Raw genomic sequence first — 18,597 nt, 5'->3', positions numbered from 1 at the left:
GGGAGCCCCCTAGTGACGGGGAGGAATTGGCCACGACTAAATTAGGGAGAAAATTTGAAGAAAAAAAAAAAAAAAGAATCAATTATTAACAATGCATCCCAACCAGCGACACTTTTTTTTCTCAGTTTACGTTTATTTAAACTTTTTTTTGTTTTCTACTTTTTTTTCGGCGTGTCGATTTATTTGCAGCAATTCGTTTCAATATCAACAGTGACCGCCTAACCATAGTCTGCTGTTTTTTAAAATAAAAAAAAAAATTCTTCTTTAAAAAGCATTTAACTGAATTAATTAATGCCACAAAATGCAGTGATTGACATTCAGAAAAAATAAGGCTGTTAAAAATTTAACATATGATACTGTACAGTGTGTGAATTGCAAGCGGTACATGAGCTGCGGAGAAACAGATGCAAAACAAACATCATCAGTTAAAACATTTTTTATTGGTTCGAATTTTACTGGCATTATTCAATTACCAATTCATCATCAACATCCCTCGTCAGCAGAGTGATGTACTCCCTTACCTATTAACTCGGTCGTTACCATCTACCATAAATAGGACTGTTTGTCTGTTCAGTTTGTCTATTTGTAAATTTGTACAAGGTTACTGTATTTGTGTTGAGGCAAACCAAAGCGGGTGGAGGAGTGGAGGCACTGTTGAGCTGCTGAGCAAACAGATCTATAGAGGTGTACCTTGCGTCTACCTGATAAACCCCCTAGAGACATTAACGTCGCCTTCATCGAAGAGCTGACGATGACGCAGACAAACTTCCCATCCAAACAACGTGCCAGGGATTATTAAACAGCCGAAACAAATGTCCAGCAGAAGCACTGAGCAAGCTTTCAACTGCAAATGTTGGGGCTGTAAGCTAAAAGATTTATACTCCTGGCATTTCTAATTAATTCAGTGCCGTTAGATATTGGATTGTACTAGCAGGATCAGCACAAAAAAAAGAAGAAGTTTTTTTTGTGATGAGATCTGCAGGGTTAGAGCAGAGCAGACAGACAGCTGAGATTTGCAGTATAGAGTATTAAAGGTTTCTCTCCTGTAAATAAGTTTAATATAAAGGAAGTCAGCAGATCAGACAGTCCAATGTGAGGACTTATTTTGTTCGGCTCAGTTATCTGCACCTTAGAGCGAGAGACGATCTCATAAGATCAGAAACTGACTAGCGGAAAAAAAAAAAAAAAAAAAAGCCCTTTTGTCTTTATTTAGGGAACAGAAACCTTTAGGAAACTGGAATCGTGCATAACTGGATAAAGAGAAATGAAATCTTCATTCTGGGTATGTTAGAAACCATCAGAGGGAGGGCTTTTTGCCAGTACAGAGTTCATCCTCTCCTTGTCCTTAACCAAGTAAGCTTTGTGGAAGTCAGAGGTGCTGACCCCTTGCAGCGTCCGCGCGGACATCAGACGATGCATACAGTCCGAAATAGGCGAAGGCGAGGAGGTTTCACCTTCCATCAGCTGTTCCCAAACAACAGCACGAGACACCAGCATGTTTTGAAAGACGCATATTTGTCATTTTTTAAATGAACTGTACACCGCTGTCCTGCCAACGAGTCCAAAAGCCACAGCAGAGACAGTAGGACGGGTGGACTACAGACGACAGCTTCGGGGAAAATGACCACTGCAACAGTTGAACGAATTGGAAACTCTTCAGCTGTAATGTGAAGACGAGTACAGTATGTGGAACGGATTTGTAGCTGGTGTTAACAATCAGGAACTCTCTAACAGAGATGTCCTGAAAGTTACTGACACTGCTGGACATTACACAGCCAAACTTGAGAGTGCATTTTAATAAGCAGTTACAGTTTCAATTATGTAGTCTAAAGAGAGTTGTGTTCGCCTGTTTGGGAACTTTAAGAGGTTTTGGCTCTCTCGAGAAGCTGGATGAGAAAATGCCAAGTGCATGTAAAGCTTAATCAAAAACACAATGGAGAAAATTAATACTGGACTTGATTAGATTATTGTGTCTTTTAGGAATTAATTTCATATCATCTTTAAAGTTTATTGTTTGATTTGTCTCAAGCTTAAAGCATGAAAAAAAAAACTAATGGATTAAATTTCATGCTGTGTTGTAAAGCAATCTTTTTCTCCCCCGGCGAATCTCCTGCTCCACACTCCAGTCCATTAGGTGGCAGTATTGCCCCTAACAGCCCATAAAGTCTAAAGAAGAAGCAGCAATTCTTGTTCCTGTGAGAGCATTTTGCTAATTTAATTAATATAATTAATTCAGAATTAAAACCAGGGCCAAAATATTACTGAATAATAAACGTAAACTGAGTAATTGAACATCAATGAAGTTAATCCTTTATTCAGTAATAATGAAGAATTATGCCATAATGCCAACAAAACATCAGCACCGGATTTCCATAAGCTTGGAAACACTAGGAGTGTAAGAAGATTTACTCTTTAAATCTTGGGTTAACATTTGATTGATAATATTAATAAATACTGTTAAATATAGAAAATAATCCCACGGACTGATGCTGGGAGTTTAACAAATAATAAGAGAGGATATAAATTAGATAGTTGCTACTATAAAATTATGTTTCAGTGCCAGGTCAGCTTAAAAAAAAGAAATATGAATAAAACAAATAATAAATGTAATTTTTTTATCCTCAAGCTGTAATAATAATAATAATAAGAAGAAGAAGAAGAAAAAACCAAACTTCTAAACTTTGTTTCAGAATGTCATAAGACACGATGTCTATTTGTTTAAAATGAATAAATATTACACAAAAAGTCAAAGTTTAACTGCCGGATTTTTGTGTGTGTATATCCACCATGTGATGTGAAGTAAACTTTCACCACCACAGTAGGCGCACAAGTATCAAAGGCTAAATATTTTGGATGCATCCTGCCTCCCGGCTCTTAAAGGCCTCACATGATGGCGGAACTCTGCAAACGCCTTTTATTTTTGGAGGTAATCCGAGACTTGGACTTATTATAAATAATTTCTCCATTTAGACACGCTCATTGCTTGGTGTCCCGTGTAGCTTCTTGCGCTCTTTTGTGACTCAAGCTTCGCACGTCCACATCGGGGGGGGCAAAATATAACAATTCCAGAAGTGCCCATGTTGGATTTTAAACACCATAAAAACCCTGAATGAAAAATCCAGCAGCTGTGGTGGTGGTTGATGCAGGTGCAGAGAATGGAAAATCAATGATGCATGCTGTGTAGTCTGTGCGTCCCAATGCTCCAGCTCTGGTATGTGGCTGGAATGCGGAGAAATTCCTGCTAGTCAACCGACGCAGTGTGCGACACTCTGCCCCCACCGGAGCACCGCGACCCCCACCATCTCCACACCAGCCTCTCTCAGCATGGCACATCTTTACTAACCTCGAAACCCCCTCCAGCTTTCCTTTCCCTCTAAAGCAGGTCAGCTAGGAAACAACATGCAGACTTTAGGATAGAATCAAGTAGAAAACCTGCTGTGGACATCATCTAGCCTGACATGCTTTCTATAACCGCACTATATGGGAAGTGAGGAGGCGCAGTCATAGGGTTGGAAGAACAGTATGTAACACCTTACTTGTGTTCCAGCCTGAGTGCTACTTTAACACACACACACAAAGCTCCAGCGTCAGGGCAATTGAGCCAAGAGAGCTGATGAGCAGGCGGTCCATTAATGGCCCTAGTGCTGGAAGTAGAGCATGGCCTCTGGAGAGGGCAGGTGGGGGGCAGGGGAGGCATGCACACACTCGCACGCAAACATATATATATATATACACACACACACAGCTTGCATATATATGCACACACAGGAAGCAGTGGAAGCTGAACACGTGTACACATGAACAACACTGATACTTCATCTCCAGGACATGTTACACAGTCACATGATTTCTAAGTACATAGCTTCCTAAAAGAAGGCGAGTTTTTGGCATAACAGAACCGCTTTCTGTGCCAAATAACGTGTTTTGCTGCAAAATACAACTGGCTTCTTTCTTAAACCATGTACAAGTAAACAAAAATTTGGACACCCATCAATGAGATCTCCATCTGAAAAAGACCCAAGAACAGGAAACCCCGAACCGTGTCAAATGTTCTTTAGTAATGATGTTTTAGGCGGTTTACGAGCGGCAGGGTCACAGGCAGAACTTCCAGGTCGACCCACTGATCTTCAGAGAAGAGGCCATTTAAAATACGACATTGCTTTAAACAGAACACTTTTACAGACTTACTTGGAAGATCTCATTGTGCACAATGCCAATTAGGCTAAAGTTATGCATCTAAATCTGTTCATAACCCTCCTGGTTATCCAACTAATCCAGGAATAATGCTGGTCTATAATGCTGGTCTTTTTTTCCAGGTGTTTGATGCACCTTCATGGAATTTCGCACACATTCTTTTTTTTTTTGAAGAACCAAAAAACTGAGCATGGGAACTCTTTCTAATGCGCCATAATAATTAAGGTACTAACCCCAATAAAGCTTTAAAGCCTAGTTAGACTGTTAATTATTTTTCTTATTTGATTCAGTAGCAACATTACAGTTTATTGTCTGATTTATTCCAAGTAGCTATATTCTTACAGGTTTTAAAGTATTGAAAATGACTAAATGTATAAAAAATTAAATAAAAAGTATATATATAAAAAAAAAAAAAAAAAAAAAAAAAAAAACACACACATTAAATATCATCTCACATGAAGCAATGATGATCTGCTCCACACTCCATAGATGGGAGCATAAATTCGGAGGGAAAAGGAGCAATACTTTTACAAAACGCGAGTATTTGCAAAAGATCCAAGTAGTTTTGTGATATATTTAAAAAAAATTCATTAATGTTAATCACCTTAACATTTGTAAGGTTACCTATTTATTTTTTTTGCATCCAAGTATGTAATACTAATACACTACTAATGTAATGACAAGTAGCTGTGGTATGATTATGCAGTCTATGTACGTTAAAGTGTTTAAAAGGTGTTAAAAAGTACGATTTAGCCACGAGCACATTTATATCCAGTTTCATGTTACCATGGATCATCATGTAACTAAACTCCTTTTTTTTTTTTCACCTCAAACTGGTTTTACCTGAGGTTGAAGTTACTCAACACATCAACAGAAGTGCTTACAGGGCTACCAACAAGACCCACTCTCTCTACGTTAACTTCAAAAGCCCATGACCAAATACCGTTATCTGGCTGTAAACACCGACGACATTATGTTCACGGTCGAACCTTGAGACAATATAACTTGCCGCGCTTCAAGGTCACAGCAAATGGAACATGACTTCATCTTAAACACACACTCGGTGGGCTTACCTGAGACATGGCCTCCTGGTTGTGGTTTCTTATCGCAGCGTACTGCTAACTTACTACCTGTTAAACATTCACTTTATAGACCGTACGGAATGTGGTCACACGAAGTCTAAAGCCTTATATGGAGATCTGAGTGCTATAATGAAAAAACAACCCTATTAATAAATACTCTGTTTTTGAGGATGTTGGTTAAAAAAAAAAAAAAAAAAAAAAAAGAACAACGTCAGCAGTAATGGACACAAACAAGAACTGTGAAGGTCAAGAGTTTCTGGTTAAGCAATTTAACACCTTACAAATAACACCTTACTAATAACCCTCCATGCAAAATTGCCATACTAAAGCAAAATTAGAAACGCTATCTTCATACAATTGAAGATAATTCTGGATGAATAAATTGCTACATGAATAAATTATTCATTATATAAAACATTTAACCAAAGAAATGATTAAAAACTAAATATAAGCAGTACTGTTGAACGTCACCATTTCATATTAAATTAAATTAAATTATTAGAGACCAGGCTCTAATAATCTCTCCTGATACCTCAGTGCCGTTTTGATTAAAATAGCGATTTTATAAGTATCACAGTTTTATAAATATCCAGATTCGATATAACATTTTTACCCGATTTTGTTACACTTTTAATCCTTTTACTTATAAAATAAATTTTCTCACTTAAAAACGAATGCAGCATTTAAACAATACAAATTATCTCCAAATACAAGAGTGTAAGTATTACCTGAGCAGCGTGTATATCTGTCCACCATAATTTTTATTTCTAAACAAACTTGCCAATTAATTCACTCCTACTACACGGGATAAACATGTCTAAATAGTTCAGAGTGTACTACCTGTAGGGTTATAAGAAACTGCGACGTTTCACCTCCCCAAATGCCCCAGAGTTTTGAGACTTCAGGGGTATCTTAGAAGGTAAAACATCGCAGTTTGAGACTAATATTAATATAATATATATAATTTTTCAATCAATTTTGGTGTCAGTGTGGCAATATGTCAATCAGCACACATTTATGATTATTTATTTATTACAAATTATGATTCATAATTAGCCCCCCCCGCCACCATCTCCATAAATTATGTATTATGTGGATAAGATGGAAAAAAAATGGGAACAAACGTTTTAAAGCGGAATATAGGATACAAAATTGGTCATTTACATATAAACCTCAGCAGCAACCTCATTTCCCCTCTCATCTATTGAATCTACAAACAGTCAGTATTTAGCATCATCAGTTTACTAATCACCTGCCTGATCATGTGTCATAATCTGCACATGTTTCTCACTGGTTCATGTCTTGAAATTTACTTAAACTGTTTAGGTACAGGGTCTGGATTGAAAATACGAGCCAGTAAAGTCCTTCAGGGAGCCTGGAGATCTATTCCCCCAAGACTACATTAAAATATACTAGAAGGTCTGGGTCTTTGGAAGCAAAACATGAAGAAAAGAGGGGTGTCAAGATTTTTGCACAGCACTGTAAATTGTTATTATTCTAAATGAAAACAAATAAAAATCAATAAATAAAATCGACATTATGACAGCCAGACATGGCCCATCCTCCTCAACCAAAACAGCATCAGGCACGAAGGGGGACTTCAGCTACAGTCTCATGAGGTCTCAAGAAATAACAGTGAATCTGAGCTTTCTGAAAAACAAACTCATCTCCTCAGCTCTAACATTGGCCTGCGGTGGAGGCTTATTTTTCCACAATCTGAGAGGGGATTTCTAGGCTGTGGTGACAGAGCATCCAGGTCAGAGGCTCATGTTTGGACACGTGGTCTTCCCCTCATCACTCTGACCTGACGAATACAATAACTCCACTCACAGACGCAAAGCAACTCCACGGCGAACACAAAGAGAAGTGAGAGAGAGAGAGAGCGTGTAAGACACACCAAGCACGTCATCAGAGAAAGAGGACAGAAAATAGAAACAAACAAGCATTTCTTTCTGGCTTCATCCTGCCAAACCTGCCGGCAGAAGGTGGGGCATATTTCAGTGTCTCAAAGAAATAGGAGAGACTTGATTCATGGAAAAATCTGGGGCAAATGTGCGCAACCACACACACGCATATAAGTGAAAGTAAGAAACAGAGGAAGATAAATGGATGCGCCAGTCGAGAGCAAAAAAACCAAACAAACTGCAGCTCACAGGCGAACTGTCCCGTATATCCCAAGGATAAGCTCAGGCGCTAAAAGTGCAGTGGATAAAGATAGCTACAGCTAGGATATCTTTACATACATCTGAAGCAATGCGGAGAAAGCGGCTATTTAAAGACTGCTGAAAGATTAAAAATGAATTCAAAACATTCAGAGGATCCGAATTAAACTTTAGCTGTGGTGATGTACCCAACTCAACCTGATGGGTGTTTGAACAAGAACAAACACATGTTCATGAAACATTTCTGTGAAAGACGCCTTTACAGTGGGTGGCTGCTGCTTCAGCACTTACGCCAACGCCTTGTTCTTTCATCGAGCTTAGCATTCAAGCAACAACCACAATGATAAGGTTTTCTACCTTTTTTTGTGGATTTCCTGTTTCTACTTTTTGCCATATTGAGAGAACGAAGAGAAAGTAATTGATGGGGGGAAAAAAAGAAATAGAAGGGGAAAAAAAGGTTATAATTCTTTCGTTAAAGTTAGACGCTCTCCCAGACAAGCTTTGCAAAAAAGTTACAAATTTATAGATTTATTTATTAATTTAACTTTTTTGTTTGCAAAGGAAAGGATTATAACCTTTCCTTTTTTTTTTCTTTCCATGAATTAGTTTTTGTTCATTCTTTCAATATTGAAAAAAGTAAAAATTATATCTTTTTTTTTGTTTACAAAGCTTCTATATAGATATATGAGATACTCTTATGATAATATGATATTATTTATATTATATTAATATAATAAACATCATACCATTTTTCTTTTCTTAATGCATGTATACATTTTTGGCTGACTAGCCATTCACGCCATGATCAGACCGTCTGCTTCATGTCTGAAACGCTGGCCTCCCAGGAACTCCTTCAACGACCTAAAAGTTCCTTACAGTGCAGTGTGCGGTATACAATTCCGCATTGTCCTGCAAAAACAGAACACCTTTGGTTGACCATAACACATTGTTTATTTTTCCATGAGACCATTCCAATATCTCAGTGTCCACTGCAGTGTGCGCCAAGCCACCTCAGCCAGGATTGTTATTCACAGATGTACTGCCTTCTTTAATACATTTGCACCAATCAAATGTCTTACCGCAGGTAAGAGTCTCATCACACTGATGTGCTTGAAGTCAGCTGGTTGTATGCCTTTGTTCACATGAACTGTCCCAAGTCCCAGTTTGACTTAAAGTAGAAATCGTATATTTAGAAGGTAGAATATCTGAAGATGAGGGTTGGGTGGGTTTTTGGAGTAAAATGTACATCCATCCTTAACGCAGCCTGTGTGGTAATGCTAACACTACTCATTTAAACTGCGTCTGTTAGTGGGGGAAGAATAAAAAAAATTTCAGAATTGCTGCAACTTTAACATAGTGCTCAGCAATCCAGATGCAGTCTCGGACATGAAATGGAGTCAGTCATCATGACTAATCAATGGCCGTTCATGTCTACATGCTTGACACATTACTATAAAAACCCAAAGTTAGCTGGATCCACTTACTTTTGAAGCTTTAATCAACTACTTGGCTTGTTTAAGCGTTTCGAGAGAATAAGTAAACGTTGCCAAGTTACGATTTTAATAGCCGTTACAGGAAATTCTAAGAATACATTTTCTTTGTATTAGCACTTTTTTTTTTATATTTTTTTTATGGAAGTCACATGTACCAAGAATCTAGAACCGAAGAAAAGGGAAAGGGAAATAATCAGGAAGGGTAGAATAAGGAGAAGTCGCAAGACTGCTAGACTTAAAAAGAAACTGTATTTTTTTTGTGCTACTCTGTACAAAGAAACCAAGGACATTACTGTCAGCAATGTAGCCCTGAAAGAGCCTGATACACCACAAAGTTAAATCTGCTTAACTTTATCCAGAGTGGAACTGTTGCATGAGAACATTGAAAAGGAAAGAAAGTAAGAAAAAGTTCCATTCAATCTTAATGCTCCTTTCCACCCAAACATTTCAGATGCCTTATAGAGGGAGAAGAAAAAAAAAAGTCAACAGAGTCAAAACTTGACCTCCGAACAACCGAGCAAGACAAAAAGGAAAACAACTGCGGAAGAGCGTCGCGGGGGAAGCACGGGGCCGGAGCAGCAGCCCGGATGAACGCGCTGAGGGAGAAAAGGAGTGGCTGAGTAAACACTTCGAAAGCCTTTCTTCTGAAAAGCAGACTGGAATGTAGCTAATGGGAGAGTTGAAGAGGATAGAGAGTCTGCAGGGTGGTTCGGGGTTACTCGGCCATTTTCGTTATTATCGTCCTTCAAATATTTAGAGGCACCTCATTAAAGGCTTCACAGAATCCATATGTTAGCGCTTCGAGTAGGGTAGCGCCGTGTAGCGCTCTCGTATCCGAGTGGCCGTCCAACAGGGCAGGATCGTATTACCTGTCTCTTGAGGAGCGAGATGATTGGCGGTCAGCGCTACGTTCCCAAGCTGTTACTGCTTACATGTTGCTCCACAGCTTTTAGTCGTTGCTCTGGGGGACAACTTGCTGAACTATTGACTGCGGTGTTAATATGAAGGCTTTCCCGGTTTACCCTCTGGTGGTTAACGCGAGGTCATGAAACGTGCTAACACAGAGGCCAATCGCATTCGTCTCGTCACTTGAGACAGCTTTGTATTGAGCAAAGTACACTTTTTTTTTTTATCATTAACCCACTTTCATTTCCTAGAAGAGCTACACATGCATTAAATCTGTCAGTCCAGGGTTCTGCACTGTTTATGCAACTTTATTACAGTTTACGGAGTAAATCGGAGAAATCCCTAGAAATTCGTATGCACGCTTGTGCACAACATTCTGCAACGCTGCTGCATAAGAGTGTGTGTGTGTGGGGGGGGGGAGTTTTATTGCCATGCCAGTTGCATGCGCCCCTCTGTTCCACAACAATGGTCCTCTTATTGGGCCATCAAGATTTGGTCCGATGCCTACAGTACAGCAGTCGCAGTCAAATAACCAATTTTTCACACACGTCCAACTATAAATGTAGTTTACTCTAAGAGTAAACAAGCGTTCAGTTTAAAGCTGTTTGTACTTTGATGCTAGTAATTAATTGCAAGGAGTGCAAGCCAGAGAATGAATCCTGGGAGGGTTAGTAGGGCAGCTGACCGGGACTAGAACGAATCTGAGCAGGAGACATGTGGACAGATAATAAAAAAAGAAAGAAAGTAAGAAATGACCGGAAATTTTAGCTATTCAGAAATAAGGGAAGCCAGTAGAGGAGGGTGATGATATAATATCCATATTGCAGTAATTTCTGCAAATGTACTTTGCACAATTACTTTTTGCACGGTTGTCACTTTGTCATAAATACAATTGCACATCAAAGCTGCACTGCATTTCACTTATTATTATTATTATTATAATTATTAAAAATAATAATAATAATAATAATATATGCATTTTTAAAAATTATTATTACTTGCGACTTCTATGCTTTAATTATATTCTTTTAATACATTTGGTAGCTTTATGTTCTAAGCATTGCACTGGTAACTTTTGTTCTGTTCTCACATTACCCTGTGTTTACTGATTAATATGTTAGATATACAGTGTGTGATCACATCTACAAACCTGTCCTTGTGCTACTGTTTCTATTGCTGCTGGATATCTGAAATTTCTGTCTGGGATTAATGAAGTGTCTGTACACATCAATAAAATGTCTGTCTATCGAATTTTTTAATATTGTGGATAATGTTTACAAAATGACACTGATCGTTCAATGTTTAATATTTTTATTTTTTTTATTTTGGAGCTAAACTTATCCTATATTAAATCATATATATTTTCCTATATTCAATTATTAACCTATATATAAAAAGACACGTATCCTATAATAAAGAATTGCTCTTTCAACAATCAGATGACCTGTCCTGGTATTTTCTGTCATATCATACACCCCTAATGGAAATTCTTGCTGATGACGAAATTCTCGGCGCAGTTTCAGGACAGGTCACCAGGACAGCCCCTAAACATGACCAGTAACGCACCGGTTAAAGGAGCTCAGACATTACTGGCAAGCAGCTCAGACATCACTGAAAACGGTATATTTCTAGATTGCGAAAGTGACAGTGGCTCGAACTAAAACCCTTCAGTGGAGAAAAGAAGCAGCCAACAAAACCAAAGCCATTTCCTCTTTCACTTTTACAAAAGCATGCACTTACTTTATGCAGATGTTTGTTTGTTTTTTCATTTCCCCGCCTCACTGCATTACTAGGACATACTATCCCATGACTTTTATTTGTATTTTTGTTCTAGAACAGGGTCGGTCTCACATGATGACCCTCCACAAGACACATTGTTTTAACTAGTAATCTGGGTCTGATTATTCAGGGACCTGTGTGTTTGCTTTTCACATGTAATCTCTAGCTTTCCTCGTCCTGTTGCTAACTAAACAGAAATGAGGAGAGTTGTGTGTGTGAACGAGTGTGTGTGGGTGGGGTGGGGTGGGGGGGACCCCCTGTGCAGACCATCAGGACCTAATGGGCACTGAAATATCCGGATCTTTGTTGCCAGCATTCAGGCTTGAGCATTTCAGCTAACCTAGGCTTTAAACAGGCGCTTTCTGGTGACCATGAAGAGGCCTTGACTGGTTAGACAAAATAGGCCAAATCTCAGGAGACCTCCACTCGACAGAATGAGGGCAAATATCTTTACACACGAATCCTAGCTATATTTACAGGCGAGATGGCACACTGAGGGCGATTCCCAGTTTTCATAACATACGCATTAGGATTCTATTATTATTTACTATGCGACACTAAAAGAGTGTAAACCAGTCAGGGACATGAAATCTCACTCATGACAGGTTAAACAAAAAGGTAGGTATATACAGGATGTGACGGGGAAAAAAAGCATTGCAATTAACTAAGAAGTTGTGGTTTAGTTAAACACTGATGTACAGATAAAAGCATGTATTCTTAAAAAGTAGACTGTTCTACTTTAGATTGGTCAATGGGAGAAATGATCACAGATATCATTATATCTTTTCTTATATATTCAATGGACTGTAAATAAAGAAATAAACTGTATATATAAACTTCAATAAATGCAATGAAATACATATAAATTTTCTTCACTTTGGTAGACGATGATTTAAACGAACGTCAAACAGATTATCCTGCCACATAAATTTCTGCACCACGGTTTTAGAAGATTTATTTATTTATTTTTTTTTAAGAAAATATTTCCTGGGGTCTTAAATCACCCAAATTACCATGAACTCCAACTTCAAATAACGTACAAATCAGGACAAATAGTTTTAGCCCGTGTGCAAGCGGATGGAGAAAGACATTCGTTTCTGATCCTCCTGCCAAACATTCAGTTTCTGAACATTCTTGCCCTTGCCTACTTAGCAACCAAATTCTTCAGACAACAGCAACCATAAACAGCTCATGATACACATTAGCATGTAGCCTTCACTGACAAAACCTCGCAAGCGAACTGCAAAACTCTTTCATCGCCATCGACTTCGGGTGCAACACAACAGGCTTAAAAATGACTATTTGAATCTCTACATATGATGTTCAGCCAATTATGGTCATCTCCAGCCAAAGATCACGTGTCAATCAAGAGCATCAGCGACCATCAATGGACCAGGATCAACCTCCAAGTGTGTTCCCCTGCCAGGGTGGAACTGCTCTCATGGCTCCCAGCGAAACCCTGCAGAAAGTTCTATACATATGTCTTACCGTATCACTTTCAAGAGCAGACATTTCCCGAGGGAACATGAGGCAGGATGGACCTGTGACGCGTTTAACCCAGCAGCCATTCGTCCCATGTCCTAGCTCAGCACCAATAAAGTCGGTGTAGCTCCAGATGTTATACCGGAGCTTATTAGCGGGGAAGTTCGCCTTATAGCGCCAAACCCGTCAAAACCTCTTAGCGCGGTGATCGTGAGTCACATGCTCTCTTCACACATGACAAGAGCACAAGATTTAGAGAAGTCATCTCAAATAAACACAATTCGTGCAAAACATTAAGTACAATCCAATTTTCAATTCAAAAAATATAAAAGTTCCTTCATGTCTCTGAATGTGATGGCTCGTTGTGATAATAAATGTGAAGACAAAAATAAATAAATAAAAAATACATCTAATATCTATTGCTCGACAATGGAACTGCTAATGTTGAGCAATGCACAATATCACAAGGTCTCACTGATGGCATAACAGGAACAATGTTAAAGAAGGAACCATCACACTCCCACACACTTCAAGACAAATAGGTAACCGCATTCGAGATCTCAACTTTTTTTATTCTTTTCCGTAAAGTCCTTTTATGGTCATGTCATGTTTTCTTTGAAGTAGAGAAACTCAGTTTGAACTTGAAATAAATTCCCTATTTCCAGTGACAAAAAGTGATGATGTTGCAATTTTCAAGACCAGATTACCATGCGAGATGGGGAGGCTGGACAGAGGGCTTCCAAAGGGTTGGTTTAAAAATAAATAAATAAATAAATAAAACATGCCCACCTATCAATCATTCCAAATGTATCAATTTATCGACTGATACGAATGCGGCTCTTTTGGTATATTTTTTCATTTCAGCCTAGTCAAAGGTACAAAAAGGGCAGTGTTAATGACTAATGCCTTGTTAACGATGTTAATGACGTAGCCTCCTGCAGCCGGGGGACTAAAGATGGACGATAAGCTGAGCTCTCTGGGGTGGAAATCTGGCTCTCTTGCATTATTATTATAATATATATATATATATATATATATATATATATATATATATATATATATATATATATATATATATATATATAATTATGGGTGGCGCATGACTCTCTGACAGGCTGCATGAATGCATGAGTGTACAGTCTGGGCTAGAAAGAAAAACGGGCCCAGCTTCACTCCATTATCCCACTCTGGGTAGTTTTCATGTAACCATAAGTGGTGGTGTTGCATGTGATTTCACAAAATTCTGGAAAAAGAATAATAAAAAATTATTTTAAGATATTCAGATAATCTCACGTAGATGCCAAAGACAAAACATTATATCTAATTATGTCTATAATTTCTTTTTATCTCTGAATAGCGCACATACTAGACCTTGCTATCCCACTTATGCCGTTCATTTCTTGTGATCTCGTGACACTGTTATCTTTCAGAGATTGGGAAGCACTCTTCTCTATTTATTTATTACTACCAGAAATGAGAGCGAGCGAGTAAGCAAGCGAGACAGAGAGCTAAAAAGCATTCGATACACAATGTTGATTTAACATGTCCTGGCCTGGATCAATATGTACAAAAACAAGGAATAACAATTGTTAACTTGCTCCACAGGACTTCGCCACCGCTAAATCTCTAACCTAACAAACCGCCTACATTTAGTTTCACACCACCACACAAGAGCAGTGTGTTTCACTTGGCTGGAGAAAAGTCCCGTGACATTTTCCTTTTCCAGTCGAGGTATCTTATCCTGCATCTGACTGGCTGCCTTCTGTAAACTAGAACATCAGAACTCCTGTCACATCCGCTGGAAATGCAAACAAATTAATTACGATCCCATGGGCCGGGAACACCCAGCTCAGTCCACACTAACGGAAACGGTAATCCACAACACTACCACTGCACTCCAGCAGTCACACAACTTGGGCCCCAAACCACTGCTAAACAATCAGAGTTAAAATGGGCTTAACCATAAAAACAACAACAAGAACAACATGCCTGAGCTTAGTTAGTTAAGTGTACACACAAACACATAATGTCAAGCCATGTTATTTGCTCAGACTGATTATTGTTATTGAAATTCGCCAATCAGGAGCTGTTCCTGTAAAAACACGTTTCTCGCCTTGCGTGGCCAAATGACCCTTTCCCTTCAAACGAATCGGTTCCTGCGGTGATCAAGGGGGAAGCCTTCAAAGGAAACAAAAGCGCCCCAGACCTCTGAATAAGGTAGCCTTTTTAAAACTATGCCAACCCGACGCAGCGCTTGAATAGCAGCCTCCTTTGATCTGTTCTCAAGTAGACATCGGCGGCTGCATTCGGGCAGATGAACGCCTCCTAATGCTAGAGTATACAGACAGGAGAACATCTGGTTTTGGATCCTTTTCAACACCTGACGAGAAGAAAGCATCAACCTGTGACATTTGTGTATGGGTGGGGGGTGGTCTGGGCTGATGCTCTTCTTCTTTTCCTCACCTGAGGGGACACGACAGGAGGTGAATCAGGCTCCTAACTGACGCACATTCGAGCTGCTCTGACTCAGATACTATTTACTGCTTTAACATTCGAGTGTGAATAAACAGGAGGGAAAAATAAACCTGCTCTGCTTACACATGACAGCCTACAATCCAGTAAAGCGGCTGACACATGATCTTAATAATTCACAAAAGCAACACAAATGGTTTCGGTTTTTCCGGGGATCACCCCGTCCGAAGATTCAAATATGGTCCAGTTTATGTTATTATCCTAAAACTTAAAACGATTGCAACATGAATATGAGGGGAGCAATACAGTGCAAAAGATTTGTCAGGTTTGCTATGTGTCAGCAGGGCAAAATTATATAGAAAGACAAAAAAAAAAAAAGGAAAGAATCTTATTGTTTTCTTTTCCTTTATGAACCAAAGACTTAGGAACTTCCCAGGCTTCCCAGTCCAAAATCTAAATGAAACATTTAATTAAATCAACAAAGCTGCAAGAAAAGTCTGTTAATATGCATACATGTACAGTACAATCCCACCACGAAACAGGAACATAATAGGAAACAGATTATGAGGGTTAAAAATTCATACTCCAAAAATAAATCAATTGTGCAACATCTTTAGACATTCAGCAAGTGTAAACCTGAGCGAGGATGTTGAGGATATTTCGGTAGTGCTTGTGTTTTTACTGTAGTAATTATACCCATCTAGCCATAATCTATATTTCATGCTGATATCACTTTTTGGGACGATCCTCCGAAATACACTGCACTAGTACACTCCTGAACTTTTTAAATGATCATTTTCTGATAATATCCATTTACTTCATGAATATTTGCATCAAACACTAATGCAACTGTTTGTTTGTCATAATTAAAGTTATATAAATGACCTCCCTTCTCACAGGTTATATTTTTACTACGCTTAAATTTTCACACAAGAGTGGTATAAAGTATAATTCTTTAAATCATTTCATCACATCTTATCTTTAAAACAGTAGTTTTTTTTTAGGAGACAACTTCAAAGAAGTATTTGCTTTTATCTTTAAGAGACATCAAAGAACGATTTAAACTGGATAAGAAACATCAGAGTGATACAAATAATGAGCTTCAAAAACATGAATTAAATAAACAAACAACTCGGACAGAGCTAAGTTCAACACAGTAAATCACAATAATATTTTATTTTATATATATATATATATATATATATATATATATATATATATATATATAGATGATATCTCAGACACTACAGATTAAGAGTGAATGCAAACCTCCTGGAGCTAATATTAGTCAGGGTCTGTCCATTCATGCCCATGTGCTTGAATATCATATCCCATGCGTGCAACTTGACAGACAGGCTCAAATAAGTAAGTAAATAAGTCAATCTTTCTTCCTAGTTACTCGAGACGATACAAATCCATCTTTCAAGGCAAAACACAACTTTTCATTCACCAGTCAGAGTTAAATATGGTCACAGATCGAACATGTGCTTCCCAAACAGAAATAACTTCCCAATCCTTTGACTCTCAATAAAGTCAAACATTTTTTTTTTTTTCTCTATATTGTGAATAAAGTGAAATCTCACCTCTGCTGTACAGGGTTCAGTTCCGCTGAAGTTGCATGATCAGTGCTGATCTGCTCGCTGCTGCTGCTTTTACAAGAAGTTTTGTGTAAATCCTGAGCGCCGGTGCACAGACTCGCTTTGTCCAGGAGATGATGATCACTCAGGGAGTTGCTGTGCTGGACGTGCCGGCATTGCTGGGACAAACTGGCCTGCACGGCGGCAGGAGAGGACACGGAGAAGTAGTGGAGCTGTGCGGCGATGGGAGCCGTGCCTCCAGTGTCGGCGGTGGAGGTGGAGGAGGAGGAGGAGGGCTGCAGTCCCTCGGCTTTCTCCAGATCCACACTCCTTACTTTGCGCAGCTCTTTCCGCCTCCACTGCGCATTCTCGCCCGCGTTTCTCTTCACCCTGCCCGGACTGTTAGGGAGACTAGGCGCACTGCCACCGCCCTGCGCTCCGCTTCTACTGTCTTCTACTGTACACTCGTTTGAATCTAATAATCCCGACGACGAGGTCCGGCTCCCCGCCGTCGCCATTTTCTGTCCCGAATTTTTGCCACTTAAAAGGTGCAATTGGAGAGGGAGTGGAGGCGGTGTGGGGGAGGAGCCAGGGGGAGGAGCCAAGGCACCTACGTTCTGTTTACACGCGCTGCTTTATGGAAGGCCATTCGGGTGAAGGCGTAAATAGAATCCAATCCTTTCGAGATCAAACGTACGAACCAAAATTTGTGAATGTGTCACTAAAATTGGTTTCCATTTTTTTTTTTAGATGGATCTTTAAAGCATGCCTAATATATATATATATATATATATATATATATATATGGTGGTGTAGCCTGTCACTGCCGGGTTCGAGGGATTTGTGCATAATTGTTTTCCTCCGCATACTCCGGTTTCCTCCCACAGTCCAAAGACATGCAGATTAGGCTAACTGGCATTCCCAAATTCCCACCGTAGTGTGTGTGTGTTCGCTCCCTTCAATCAATGGATTGGCACCCTGTCCATGGTGTACCCTGCCTTGAGCCCAAAGTCTTTTGAGGCTCCAGGCATACTGTATATTGGCTGTAGTGTTGGTCAGTCTGGGAGTGGACCAGGCTGAACGTAATTTTAAATTATTGCCAGAACTTTTATAGCCAAGGAGAATAAGCCATAAACGTGGTTGGATAGGATAGGGTCCATCAATGTGCCATCTACCACCATCTGTGGCAGTTGCTCATGGGTTTGGGTTGTCAGCTTGACGCCCTATTGTATCTGAGCACTTAAAGGTGAAGGACCTTGCTCAACGGTCTAATAAGTGTCAGTCCTGTGGCATCAGGGCTTGAACCATGGACCTCTTGATTAGCAGTCCAACACCTTAACCACTAAGTTACTCCTGTCCCTGAAGGTGGTTGACAGTCTTGTAAATCACATAAGTTTCTCTTTTGAATCCACTTTGCCTCAGCTTATTAAGGGCGGTTTTCCCAAAAGGC

The 18,597-nt window shown here is 39.2% G+C and overlaps 1 protein-coding gene across 3 annotated transcripts in view; it reads right to left on the bottom strand.

The window, feature by feature from the left end:
* map3k1 (mitogen-activated protein kinase kinase kinase 1, E3 ubiquitin protein ligase) overlaps nt 1–17,678 on the bottom strand; it is a 37,858-nt gene extending 20,180 nt beyond the window's left edge. For 2 of the 3 annotated variants that reach the window (XM_053475775.1, XM_053475776.1), the window contains exon 1: nt 17,154–17,678. In XM_053475775.1, coding sequence (XP_053331750.1) covers nt 17,154–17,665 — 512 coding nt within the window. In that variant the 5' untranslated portion in view covers nt 17,666–17,678. Of the gene's footprint in view, nt 1–13,104; nt 13,414–17,153 lie in introns of those variants that run through there. The other variant, XM_053475777.1, reaches the window with a different exon arrangement.
* Nucleotides 17,679–18,597: the final 919 nt, after the last annotated feature.

This window comes from Clarias gariepinus, chromosome 17 (assembly GCF_024256425.1).
Source record: "Clarias gariepinus isolate MV-2021 ecotype Netherlands chromosome 17, CGAR_prim_01v2, whole genome shotgun sequence".
Classification (NCBI taxonomy): Eukaryota; Metazoa; Chordata; class Actinopteri; order Siluriformes; family Clariidae; genus Clarias; species Clarias gariepinus.
Note: the sequence above shows the minus strand (reverse complement) of the source record. Positions and strands in the feature narration are given on the sequence as shown.